Source organism: Eschrichtius robustus, chromosome 20, assembly GCF_028021215.1.
Source record: "Eschrichtius robustus isolate mEscRob2 chromosome 20, mEscRob2.pri, whole genome shotgun sequence".
In the NCBI taxonomy this organism is placed as follows: Eukaryota; Metazoa; Chordata; class Mammalia; order Artiodactyla; family Eschrichtiidae; genus Eschrichtius; species Eschrichtius robustus.
Window position 1 is genome coordinate 41462424 of NC_090843.1, and position 14199 is coordinate 41476622.

At 43.5% G+C, this 14199-nt stretch overlaps 1 protein-coding gene, 1 non-coding gene and 1 pseudogene across 2 annotated transcripts in view; all 3 read right to left on the reverse strand.

Annotated features, from left to right (window-relative positions):
• TEX14 (testis expressed 14, intercellular bridge forming factor) overlaps positions 1-9050 on the reverse strand; it is an 81916-nt gene extending 72866 nt beyond the window's left edge. The window contains exon 1 of the mRNA XM_068530136.1: positions 8915-9050. Within this exon, the coding sequence (XP_068386237.1) occupies positions 8915-9050 (136 nt within the window). The remainder of the gene's footprint in view (positions 1-8914) is intronic.
• On the reverse strand, positions 728-925 carry LOC137755698 (small nucleolar RNA U3; annotated as a pseudogene).
• A 4645-nt stretch (positions 9051-13695) lies between the features above and the next one.
• Positions 13696-13859, reverse strand: LOC137755648 (U1 spliceosomal RNA). Its single transcript, XR_011072042.1, has one exon. It is a non-coding gene; the product is annotated as a U1 spliceosomal RNA (small nuclear RNA).
• Between the last annotated feature and the right edge of the window lie 340 nt (positions 13860-14199).

Here is a 14199-nt window from a genome sequence, read left to right on the forward strand (position 1 = left end):
TTTAAGCAGAGAAAACAACGAATGGAATGCAAAGACCCAAGGAAAGGAACAAGGTTGTGTGTTTTAGCAATTGAAGACAGCTGGAGAACACAGGGTAGGAGGGAGGGGGGAGGTGCAGGCAGGCAGGCAGGTATCTGCGGATTTTCTAGGCAAGGCCAAGGCCTGGGGAGCCTGGATTTTAAGTGTGAAGGGAAGCCGCTGGGAGGTCTGAAGCTGTGGAGACCACTTCCGAGGCCACTGCCACGGCGTCTGTAGGAGACGGCACGGTGGCTCGCATCTGGGCTCAGCAAGGAAGAAGGAGAAACGTGGGCTGTTCCGGAAGTTGAGTTGACAGGACGGGACTCACTGGGGGACTTGCTGCAGGAGGTGGGGTGGGGTGTCAGGGAAAGAGGTTTCAAAGGTTGACATGCTGGTTTGTGCCTGGAACAACTCAATGGATGGTGCTGCTACAGGGAAGACTGGGAAGAGACAGAAATTTCTCTTCTAAAGGAGGTGTTGCCTCATAATGGCGGAAGGGAGTGCTCAACTACCATACTTGATGTAATGATATTACTAAAGCTTGAACTTTGAAACCACACAGTGAGTAAGAAAAAAGAAAACCACAAGAGCTAACTTCGTAAGAAACGACCGACAGACCTAAACAGCTATAAGCATACCATGGAAGACAGAAACTGAAGAAAAAAAAAGCACCCTGATGGTTCTTTAGGGAAACACAATTACAAACAAAACCACTCAATGAGCATTCTCTTCTTAAGAACAAGAAAAACGATCATCAACATGTAGTAGTAGCTGTAAAAACAACACCAAGGGCAGCCTTCACACTCAGAAAAAAACGCTACATCTCCACAGTTTCGGGTGTTCTAACACGCCCTTCAAATTTTGTCTAACAACAAACCACAAAAATTACTGTTGTACCTACAGCCTTATTCTTGTCTTCGCCGTCACTGCTGGGTACGTGGCAGCCGCCCACCTTTTACCGATGGCGACAGTTTTGTCAAGTCCCTCGCCCCCTGAGAAACTTTTTTTTTTTTTAATAATTCTTTATTTTATTTATTTATTTTTGGCTGTGTTGGGTCTTCGTTTCTGTGTGAGGGCTTTCTCCAGTTGCGGAGAGCGGAGGTCACTCTTCATCACGGTGCGCGGGCCTCTCACCATCGCGGCCTCTCTTGTTGCGGAGCACGGGCTCCAGACGCGCAGGCTCAGTAGTTGTGGCTCACGGGCCTAGTTGCTCCGCGGCATGTGGGATCTTCCCAGACCAGGGCTCGAACCCGTGTCCCCTGCATTGGCAGGCGGATTCTCAACCACTGCACCACCAGGGAAGCCCCGAGAAACATTTTTTATCTTATATCCCATAACTACTCTGTGAAAGGGCAAAGTTCAAAACACCATTTTCACCCGTAAATCTTCCAGAAACACTTCAAAGCAGCAACAGGCCTCATTAACATACGGCTTCCTGGCAGGCAATCACATGCTGCGCGCATCTGACTCCTACCCCAGGCTGCTATTACCCCGCCCCCTGCCCCCTGCGCCCCCAGGGTCCAGGACGGGTCGCGTCGCCCCTCTGTAGGCTAAGCAAACACGCTCCCCGCCACCGGTCCCTCTGGACTGCCTCTTGCCTGCTGGAGAAATCCGCCGACTTGGAAAGACCAGGTTTCCTTTGCCTTGATAAAGAGGTGGGGGAAGAAGGACAAAAGAGGGGGACACAGAACTAGTTTAATCCTGCATAATAACGAAGGTACCCATGGTGGTTTATGAGTGCCTTCTCCATGATAGGCATTTTAACCCATTGTCTCACTTCATCCTCTAAACAAGTGAAGGAAAAGGGTGTGATTATTTCCCCATTCTCATACATGCTGGCTAGAGCATCCGTCACACAGCTCCTCAAGGGAACCACAGGTAGGTACTAGGTACATCTGGCACTGGATCAAGTCTGGGTTCTTTCTGGAAAGCCAAGGTGTCTCCATCAGGAGTTCTAGTCTCCAACTGAATTCATTTCTCTAAGAAAGCACTAAAGGGAATTCCCTGGTGGTCCAGTGGTTAGGACTCCCCGCTTTCACGGCAGCAGGCTGGGGTTCGATCCCTGATGGGGAACTAAGATCCCACATACCCATGCAGTGGCAAAAAAAAAAAAAAAAAGCACTAAATACACCATCCCTCAAAGTTCAGTCTTGAATGACTGATCTTCCTGGCTTCCAAATCTCAGAGGAAGCCGACCCATTTACTTGTGGCAAAAGTTGGTTCCAGCTTCTCCTCAAAGAACACACCTGATATATGATGGTGGGTAACTGTTTTCATCATTTAACTTCCTGTTGTAAAGACGCTTCTGCCCCCACGTCTTCCAGCATACCAGAAAGCACAGTACTGCATGGACATACACGTGATTTCCTGAATCAACCACATTTTTATTGCATCATAGTGACATGACTAACGTGACTATCAGGTCCATCTCATCTAACCACTTCTAATAGAATCTCCTTAGAGACAGCCAAATGCTCTGAATTAAATCCCTTCAGAGAAACTGACAGTGTTGGGGCAATCCGGCCAGGTCTGGGACACATCTCCTTGGGGTCAGAGCAGGTTCCTTATGTCTTAAAGAGTTATAAGGTGCCTTCTAGTCACTTTCACCCAAGGGCCCCTTGTCTTTGGTCTGGGCCCTTCCGTAACTAAGACTTTTCCACTCTCTGTTTCTCCAACCTTTCTGTGGATCCCTCACCATCCATGCCATCCCTTGGCCTCCTATGAGCAGATTCTCAGCTCTCGTCACCTCCTCCAGATGCCTTCCCTCACCTTCCCAGCTAACAGTGACCACTATGTGCTTTGTGTCCCTAATTATCTTTGTAAGTGCCCCTACATAGCTCACTGTGTTATAAATGCATTTATTTTCCCCTACTCAACTGTGAGGTCTTTAAAAGCAGGAACCAGGTCATATTTATCTTTGCATCTGCAGCCCCTTGCCAGCCATAGTAGATGCCCAACAAATGCAGACTAACTGAATGCATGATGAATCATTGTATGTATTTTTCTTTCCCTCAACCTGGTTACTGAATAACTGCTGGGAACCACCTGGTTTTCCCCTCCTTTTTTCTCTACTCCTGCCCCAACAAGGGCTGCCTGTCTGTAAGAGAGTGAGATTCCTGCCAGCAGCGTTTTCAGTCCTCTTCACTTGATCATCCTTGGTTTCAAAACATGGATATGCAGACAGATCTCTTCTGGGCTGCAGGCTCATATACCCAGCTTCTATTTGATATTCCACTTAGCTGAATCACAGGTGTCTAACTCAGCTGGTCCAGGCTGACTTCCAATAGCTTCTTTCCCAAACCTATTCCTCTTTCTGGCAATGACACCACATTCAACCCAGTTGCTCAAACCAACAATAAGTCATCCTACTCTTTTCTCCCTCTTCTCACATACCTCATAACCTTCCGCAGCCAGAGCAACCATTTAGAAATAGAACTCTACTCTCAGGTACCTGGCACAAGAGCTCCTAAAACCCTTGGAATTTCCTTAGTGTTAGGAGTGATAAGTGTCTTTGGTATGCTGATGAGATGACTCTTGGCTGAGGGGTTCTGAGATAGTTTCAGGATGGGCTGGTCACCAGAAAGACCAAGACCAATTCATGATTAGAGGGTTGGGACTTTCAGCTCTGCCACAACCCTCCACTTCAAACCTTGTCCCACCTCCAGCAGGAGAGAGGGGCTGAAGATTGAGATCAGTCATCAATGGCCAAATCAATCATGCCTAAATAATGAAACCTCCATAAAAACCCTAACTGATTAGGTTTGGAGAACTTCCAGGTTGGTAAACCGACTGAAGTGCTGGAAGGGTGGTGTACCCAAAGAGGGCATGGAAGCTCCAAGCACTCACACACACACCATGCCTTGCCCTAAATCTCTTTCATCTGGCTGTTCCTGAATTGTGTTCTTTGTAATAAACCATATCAATAATTACCTAAAATGTTAATGGACTAAACTCTCTAGTTAAAAGGCAGAGAGTATCAGAATGGATTTTAAAGCACAAATCCCAACTCTGTGCTCTCTACAGAAGACATATTTAACTCTTAAGATATTCCATAAGTAGTAAGCATAAGGAGTCTGAAGTGGCTGTATATCAGAAAAAGTAGACTTCAAGACAACGAGTATTACCAGAGATAAGAAGGGACATCTCATAATGATAACAGGGTCAATTCACCAGGATGCTGTAACAATCCTAAATACGGAGGCACCTATTACCAAAATCCTTCCAACAGCCCACGAGGCCTGGTGTGGCTTCAGATTACCTTGCCAGTTTCACCCCCCTACCACTCTCTCCCACCACTTTGCCTTTTCCTCCAACTCAAGTGATCCACACACTTTTCTTTTCTATCCTCAGGGCCTTTGCATCCCTTTAAATCCTCCCTTGCCTCCAACTTTTACCTTTTACTTCTTTCACGTCAACTTTTCTTCTTTAGGGCCCAAGCCTAAATATCACTTTCTCTAAGAATTTTCCCTTGATTACCTCCCAGATGAGGCTGAGATGTACCTTGTGTGCTTCCTTCGCCTCCTGCCCTTCTCAGGACTTCAATTACCGACTCATGTCTGTTTCTTCTGCTGGATTATACTCTGGAAGGCAGGGCTGTACATCTTTCCTTGGCTGCTCTAACCCCGAGGCTCAATTAATATACGTGTAATAAAAAAATGAATAAAGTCTGGTCTGAGGTTCTCGAACTCATCCTTTGGGTTTTAGAGCTCATATAATCTGTAGTATCTGGTCTTCTGAATGGGATGAACTAAGCAGGATACAATCAGGAAACAACTTTTCTTCTACTACCCTCAAGTACACTGTCAGTTAGTTCTTGCTGCCCCTCTCCTGAAAGGCACCTCAGGCAGATCCCGTACTCTTTCAGTCACTCTGAGGCAGTCAAAGCACAGCCTCATTTCAGGTAATAAATTGCCCAGTCCTTTTTTTTTTTTTTTTAATTTATTTATTTTTTTTTTTAAGTTTTATTTATTTATTTATTTATTTTTGACTGCGTTGGGTCTTTGTTGCTGCGTGCAGGCTTTCTCTAGTTGCGGCGAGCGGGGGCTACTCTTTGTTGCAGTGCACAGGCTTCTCACTGAGGTGGCTTCTCTTGTTGCGGAGCACAGGCTCTAGGCATGCAGGCTTCAGTAGTTGTGGCACGCAGGCTCAGCAGTTGTGGCTCACGGGCTCTAGAGCACAGGCTCAGTAGTTGTGGCACATGGGCTCAGTTGCTCCGTGGCATGTGGGATCTTCCCCGACCAGGGCTCGAACCCATGTCCCCTGCTTTGGCAGGCGGATTCTTAACCACTGCACCACTAGGGAATTCCCTGCCCAGTCCTTTTGAAATCAAAACCTCTTCCTTGCTCTTCCACTCCTCTGATCTCAGGGCTGTTTCTGACAACTCCAGAGCTGAAGGAGGGAGAGAACCAATGAGATGACAAGGGGCAAAGGCCTTTGTACTTAGCTGATGCTCTTCGTTGCCTGTGGCTTTGTCCTAATGCCTGCTCTTTTGTGGGAGGGGTTAGTGGGTCCTTCAGGTATCTCCACTCCACTGCACACCACCCTAATGCAGGCCATTGCCCTCTCCTGCTGACTTCTTTTTTTTTTAATTTTTATTGGAGTATAGTTGATTTACAATGTTGTGTTAGTTTCTGCTGTACAGCAAAGTGAATCAGTTATACATATACATATATCCACTCTTTTTTAGATTCTTTTCCCATATAGGTCATTATAGAGTACTGAGTAGAGTTCCCTATGCTACACAGTAGGTCCTTATTAGTTATCTATTTTATATATAGTAGTGTGTATATGTTAATCCCAATCTCCAAATTTATTCCTCCCATCCCCTTTACCCACTGATAACCAAAAGTTTGTTTTCTACGTCTGTGACTCTCTTTATTTTGTAAGTTCATTTGTTATCATTTTTTTAGATTCCACATATAAGCGATATATGGTATTTGTCTTTCTCTGTCTGACTTACTTCACTTAGTATGATAATCTCTGGGTCCATCCATGTTGATGCAAATGGCATTAATTCATTCTTTGTTATGGCTGAGTAATATTCCACCAGTTATAAGTACTACATCTTCTTTATCCATTCATCTGTTGATGGACATTTAGGTTGCTTCCATGTCTTGGTTATTGTAAATAGTGCTGCTATGAACACTGGGGTGCGTGTATCTTTTTGAATTAGAGTTTTCTCCAGATATATGCCTAAGAGTGGTATATGGTAGTTCTATTTTTAGTTTTTTAAGAAACCTCCATACTGTTCTCCATAATGGTTGTACCAATTTACATTCTCACCAACAGTGTAGAAGGGTTCCCTCCCTTTTCTCCACAGCCTCTCCAGCATTTATTGTTTGTAGACTTTTTGATGACAGCCATTCTGACCAATGTGAGATGATACCTCAATGTAGTTCTGGTTTGCATTTCTGCTGACTTCTTGCTACATCTCCAGCCTCTCTGTGGGGATTCTTCCTTCCTTCATAGGTGAGGTCCATTTAGATGGCTCAGCTACCCTGCATAGAGTCTACCTACCCCACAACTGATGAAAGTATGGCTACTCCAAAAGCTGATCTCTTATGCTCATCCAGCCATCAAGAACTGCTCCAGGTAGGAGGCAGATGGCAGTCCTCCTGACCCCTAAATTCCAGGTAACATGCCAGGTTCTATTCATGCTAACTTGGTGGCAGCTGGGGTGGGCTGGCATGTTTCTGTTGTTCAGCAGACTGGGCCATAGGCTCCCAACTCTCCTGCTTGTAGGCATCACAATTATCTCCATGAGGTTCACCTGAATGGCCTCTTACTAGGCTTGAGGCTGGGAAAGAGGGAAAAGCCACAGCATTCTATTCCTGTGAATGCCTTTGAAACAATTATTTCCACTGACAATCCCGCCGCTGCCCCATCACCTTCTCTTAGATAGGCCTGACGTGGGTGATGGAGTTGAAGGTCCAAGATCATTTTGGCCATCTCCTAAGAAGCCTTGCTTTAGACTGTGGGGGCATTTATCACCCCTTGTTCTTCACTCTGAGGATTTAGACAAAATTTCCAGGCACAGATGAAGTCCTGCTTCATACCCAGTTATACCTGTCAACCTCATCCCCTGCTCTAGTTCAATGTCAAAAATTTGAAGATGCGTTAAGTCAGAGAAAGACAAGTATTGTATGATATCACTTATATGTGGAAGCTAAAAATAAAACAAACTAGTGAATCTGACAGACTCACAGATAGAGAGAACAAACTAGTGCTTACCAGTGGGGAGAAGGAAGTGGGAAGGGGCAGAATAGGGGTAGGGGATTAAGAGGTACAAACTACAACATATTAAATAAGTAAGCTACAAGGGTATATCGTACAACACAGGGAATATAGCCAATAGCTTACAATAACTATAAGTGGAGTATAACTTTTAAAGTTTGTGAATCACTATGTTGTACGCCTGAAACTTATATAATATTGTATATTAACCGTACCTCAAAAACAAAGAGTTTAAAAAAAAAGAATTTGAAGATGCAGAACATTCAGGAGATGTCTAGGAGATAAAAAATGTCCTAGAACTCTGCTTCTGATACTGGAGGATGTGGATAGACAGACACTAGAAGTCATAGCATACCTATCTTGAACATCAATTTTTATATTAAGACATGGATGTGTTATGAGGTAAAGTGCAAAATCTTTGAGGGGGTAGAAAACAGAAACTTTCAAATAAATTGAGTTCACCATCAGCCACTTCATCTATAGATTCTAGGGGTGGTACATGGAAACCCTTGAGACCTTTTTTTTTTTTGGCCCACACTGCGCAGGATGTGGGATCTTATTTCCCTGACCAGGGATAGAACCTGTGCCCCCTGCATTGGAAGCGCCGAGTCTTAACCACTGGACTGCCAGGGAAGACCCCAGAAGCACTTGAAAAGTTTTTGAGAGAAGTATTTTTGGGGTAGTTGGGTCCTACAAAAACTGGTGTTACGGGACTTCCCTGGTGGTCCAGTGGGTAAGACTCCACGCTCCCAATGCAGGGGGCCCAGGTTCAATCCCTGGTCAGGGAACTAGATCCTGCATGCATGCCACAACTAAGAGCCCGCATGCTGCAACTAAGACCCGGTGCAGGCAAAATAAATAAATAAATAATTATTAAAAACAAAACAAAACTGGTGTTACCTTTCTGGAAGTCCTCAGGAATACTGTTGAGGCAAATAGAGAAACACTGTAGAAAAATTAGGTCACCCTGACTGTTCCACAAACCAGCTGAGAGAAGCCTTATAAGCCTTCCCTTTAATACTAAGAAGGAAGACGGGGAATCTAACAGGTCTTCTGGTTATTCTAGAAAAAGCAGGTCTGGATCTCTAGATCAGGGGCAAATACCAGCAGAGGTTTTGTTTGTGTATGTTTTTTTGTGTTTGTTTGTTTGTGCTTTTGAAGACTGCCTGAGCTATGTTTCTTATTTCTGTCTGCTCTACAGGCTGAGGTGCCTATAGCCTACAGCAAAAAACAAAAACAAAAACAAAACACCCTGAAAACAAAAGTACCAAGTGCCTCTAAGGAGCAAGGAAGAAGAGAGCTGTGAAAACTGGCCTTCTCTCCACCACAGGCCTCAGAAGACTCAGTGGGCAGAGTAGATTTGAAGGAGAAAAGGGAATCAGGCAGAATCTAAGGTGGGTGGCTGGGGCCTGAGGAGAAACCCTTAGGAGCCTAACGGTTGGAAGACTTTATAGTTCCTTAGCACATAACAAAACAAAACAGCCTCCAGCAATTTAAGACCTCTACTGAACAATCTGACTGCACTGGTAGAGAACATCTCATTTCTAAATTTAACTTCCAATTTCCCCAAGAACTCACAGTTTTATGATGTACCTGGTTTTCCTTCTGATGTTATTCAGTAATGTGAATCAAGTCACATCTGCCATTTCAATACGGTGCCTACCTTTCTTAAGAATCTTCTTCACTTTCACATAGTTCCCCTGTTTGACATACTCATGAAGCTGTGCTTCCAAGGAGTCATTTCTTAACGAACCAAGTTGAACAGGACAGGGGACTGGAAGATGAACGGCCCGAGACATCCTGTTTCAAAAGAAAGCAACATGCTCTAACTGAATCAGAAATGCGAGGAAAGAACGTTGATTCTTTCACATTTCTTTCACTTCTTGTCCATTTTCATTGATAATGAACAGCATTAGGGGACAATTACTGAAATGCTACAAGATTAGGGACTTCCCTGGCGGTCCAGTGGTTAAGACTCTGCGCTTCCACTGCCGGGGGCCCGGGTTTGATCCCTGGTTAGGGAACTATGATCCCACATGCCGCGTGGCATGGCCAAAAAATGTAAAAATAAATTCTACAAGATTAAAGTTTATTCCCAATGTTACTGTTGAAATTGAACTCAACATACTTACCATCAATTCCTTGAAGTGAAAAAGTGACGACTACCAAAAAGTAAAATTAGGAATACATGTGGGGCTTCCCTGGTGGCACAGTGGTTGAGAATCTGCCTGCCTTGCCGTGGACACGGGTTCGAGCCCTGGTCTGGGAGGATCCCACATGCCGCGGAGCAACTAGGCCCATGAGCCACAACTACTGAGCCTGCGCGTCTGGAGCCTGTGCTCCGCAACAAGAGAGGCCGCGACAGTGAGAGGCCCGCACACCGCAATGAAGAGTGGCCCCCGCTTGCCACAACTAGAGAAAGCCCTCGCACAGAAACGAAGACCCAACACAGCCAAAAATAAATAAATAAATTAATTAATTAAAAAAAAAAAAAGAAATACATGTATTTGTTGAGTAATTAAGAAAATTTGGAGAGTATTAACTTTGTGGGATTTTTTTGTTTTGTTTTTTGTGGCTTGCAGGATCTTAGTTCCCCGACCAGGGATTGAACCCACACCCTCGGCAGTGAAAGCATGGAGTCCTAACCACTGGACCGCTAGGGAATTCCCAGGAGGGTATTAACTTTGAAAGGCTAGTATACAAATGCAGTCATTTATGTAGGAAAGTAGATAGTATGTGTGTTGGGTTCCCAGTTCAGACTCTGAAGTTCTCGTCCTGGCTCTGTCACCTCCCTAACTGTGTGACCTTGGAGAAATTATATAACTGATGGGCCTCAATTTCCTCATCTATAAATGGGGGTAATAATAACCAGAGAGCTGCTGAGACGTTAAATAAAATTTTAGAACTCTGTAAAGTGCTTAGAACTCTGCCTGGCACCAAGGAGCTCTCAGTAGTTGTTAGTTGCTACTGTGCACACAAGAACCATGCAAAGAAATTTAAACTTCCCACGTGTAGTATCCACACCTGACCAGTGATTGTGGTATACCTACCATGTGTCTCACAGGTGACAGGTTCTGTGTAAGTCACCTAAAATAGGATCACTGTCATCACAATGCTTGGTCTAGCAGGGCAGACAAGTGGCACCAGGCTGGTATTCCATGGACAGTGGATAAGAGAAGGAAGCCCCATTTGCATGAATCAACAAGCATGCATATCAGGGGCATAATTGAGCGATCCATGGAGAGACATAGAGGGCGGGATATGAGGTGAAGTGAAACAAACACCAGAAAGATTGACACATTCTGTGGGTCTTCCCCAGCCAAGAGGCTTTTAGGTTACTGAGAAGTAACCCCCTCTTAATTTATCTACTGATAAAATGTGGATATGCTAATACCTTGAGTGTTTTAACTTTATTTTCTTTGTACTTGTTACTAGCCATGTCAGTGCCTATAGCATCCTAGTAATCACAACATTGTTAAGCAAAGAACAGTGACTCAGAAAATATTGTTTGGTTTAAATATGAGCTGAAGCTTTTATAACTTTCCTTCCCCACCTCCATTCCCCACCCCACCCCCCTTTCTGCCTCCCTACTATATCCAGGCATTAAAAACGAGTAGCATATTTCTATTTGATTTACATAGATAAAGTCTTTAAAGAGGTGATTAAGTTAAAATGAGGCTGTTAGAATGAGGCCATAATGCAATACAACTGGTGTCCTTATAAGAAGAAGAAGGAGACACCAGGGGCACTTGCACAGAGGAACAACCATGTGAATAGGCAGCAAGAGAGTGGCCATCTGCAAACCAAGAAGAGAAGCTTCAGAAGAACCCGACCCTATCGGCACCTTGATCTTGGACTTCTAGCCTCCAGAACCTTCAGAAAATAAATTTCTGTAATAGCTAGATATGGCATATGAATATGCATATAGTTTTATTTTAGTTTAGTAAAGGCATGGGAGGTTTTAATAATTATAAAGAAAAAAGTTTAATATTTTAAATAAATATTAAAAAAAATAAAAAGTGCTTATCACCCATTGAAATAATCTATTAAAAAAAAGTGGAAAATATTCTTGAAAGAGGAGTCTACAGTTACTATCTCCAATTCATTCATCCATTCAGCTGGAATGGTCTGCTAGTGTGTTATTCTCCCCCATACCCCTGACAGTGGGCTCCTGGCCAAAGCCCCCAATATCTTCTTCTTTTTTAAAAAAATTTTATTTATTTATTTGGCTGTGTCGGGTCTTAGCTGTGGTGTGAGGGTTCTTCGTTGTACCGTGCGGGCTTAGTTGCCCCGCGGCATGTGGGCTCTTAGTTCCCCGACCAGGGATCAAACCCACGTCCCCTGCATTGGAAGGAGGACTCTTAACCACTGGACGACTAGGGAAGTCCCCCACTATCTTCTTACACCTGGACAAATCCAATGTGCATTTTCAGGCTCTGTCACACTGGAATGTTCGCCTGTATGTAACACTGCCTTTATTCCTTCTTTATTTTATTGTGGTAAAAATATACATAGCATTTACCACTTTAAACAAATTTTAAGTGTTCAGTAGCATGAGTATATTCACACTGTCGTACTACAATCACTACCATCCATCTCCAGAATTTTTTTCATCTTTCCAAACTGGAACTCCATACCCCATTAGATACTAACTCTGCATTTTCTCCTCCTCCCAGGCCCTGGCAACCACCATTTTACTTTCTGTGTCTATGAATTTGACTACACTTGGTGCTTCACGTAAGTGGAAACACTTATTTGTCCTTTTGTGACTCATGTATTTCACTATGTCCTCAAGATTCATCCATGTTGTAGCATATTTCAGAATATCCTTCCTTTTTTAAGGCTGAATAATTTCCCACTATGTATATACACCCCATTTTGTTTATCCATTAACCTATTGATGGACACAGGCTGATTCCACCTTTGGCTACTGTGAATAATGCTGCTATGAATATGAGTGTTCCAATATCTCTTTAAATCCCTGTTTTCAATTATTTAGAGTATATACCCAGAAGTAGGATTGTTGGATTAACTTTTTGAGAAATGGCCATACTGTTGAGAAATGGAATACTGCCTGCCATATCAGTAAACAAAGGATGTCACAGACGTCAGTGATTGCAGCCACCGCGGACGGTGAGCTAGTGAGCCCTGAGGGAACTCAGGAAGGAAGAGAATACCTGCCATCTAGTAGCCATCAGACTGCAGTCACTCCATAGGGTGAGCCCTGACTCAGGATATGAAAACACAGGATACTGGCCCCAGATAGCTGAGGTGCATATCAAAGGAAGGATTTCGGTGAGCCCAGACTCTTGCATCCTCCCATTCATAGAAGAGCACTAAATTCCTTACCTTGCGATATCTGCTTTTCTTTAATTAACAACAATCTTCTGACGTTCAGACTATCTACCCTCTGTTGCAAAACTCCTATATATCCTGGCTGGCCCCCTCACTTCCTCGGAGCAGTTCTCTCAGGGTTACTTGAGATGCTGCCTCCCAGGCTTGAAGTCCTAAAAATTCCCGCCGAATAAAACATAAACTCAACTTTCGGATAGGTTGTGAATAAATTTTTAGTCGATACTGTTTGCTAGAGTGGCTGGACCATTTACATTATCACCAGCAATGAAAAAAGTGTCCCAATTTTTCCAGATCTTCACCAATACTTCTGGCTTTATTTTTTAGTACTGGTCATTTTAATGTTTTTCAACCTTTTTAAATTTTTTATTTAATTGCATTTACACCAATACATGATGACTACATTTTGACATAAAATGTTCAAAATAATACAAGGAAATTTAAAACCCCAAGCCCATACGTTTTCTTCTTTTTTTTCCCTAAAGCTGCAGAAAATGCACATTCCTGAGAATTAGGGGTTCCACTGTGTTAATCATTAACATGCTAACAACCACTCCCTGAGTACTTTTACTGCCTTTTTTTTCCAGTCATCCTACTTCACAAAAATGCCATCTGCGGAGTATTAGGGTTTAGAACAGGTCTGAACATTACTAAAGCACTTTCTTTTTTAAAAACAAGACAGCTCTTGCAATTACTTAGTCGGGTAACTCACACTGAACTCCACCTACAAACACATTTTACTACTGTAAACTTGGTTGTTTTCTTCTCCATGTAACGCCAGCACTCTACAAGAACGATAAACACTAAACTAACAAATATTATCGTGTATTGTCTCAAAAACGAAATAACCTCTCGTTCCACGACATCCAACTTCTCAGCTTTTACATTTTGCGAGCTAAATTTCCCCATATTCTAAACTAATGATCCAAAAAACTCTACATTACTTACAAATCTTTTTCTAAAAACAACAAAACCACAAAAGCTAGTCCCAAAGCGCACACTAGCACAACAAAAACATAAAGCGCAGTACTCTGTATTATAAAAAGCAACTCAGCGGAAACACTGAAAATTCTACTTTTAAACTAAACGCACCAGGGGAAAGCGCGAACGCAGTCCCCCACTACCACAAATTATGCAGTCGAGTTTCCCACATTTGGGGAAATCGCAGAGGTCAGCACATCCGGAGTGCAATGGATAAGCCTCGCCCTGGGAAAACCACCTTCGTGATCATGGTATCTCCCCTGCCAGGTAAGTATGAGTTGCTTAATCCGCCTGGCACCTCACCCTGAGATACGAAACACTTCACACTTACGGTCACTCTCCTCACGCACGCTCTAGCCCCTCACTTATGAATAAAAACTACTGCAAACTATAAAAACCTATCAAAAACATTTCGTATACCGGAACATTTGCAAAATAATAACAAATGTATGTACAATGTGAACAAAACCAGCAGACACTGCGCTTATTTACATACTCCAGGCACTTTTAGTGACGTCATCCTTCTGCGCCGGACAAACCTATCCCCGGGTTTTGTTGATGTAGTAGGCTAAACAGTGCAAGACCCTCCGCAATGGCCGCATGCTAGTCGCCGCA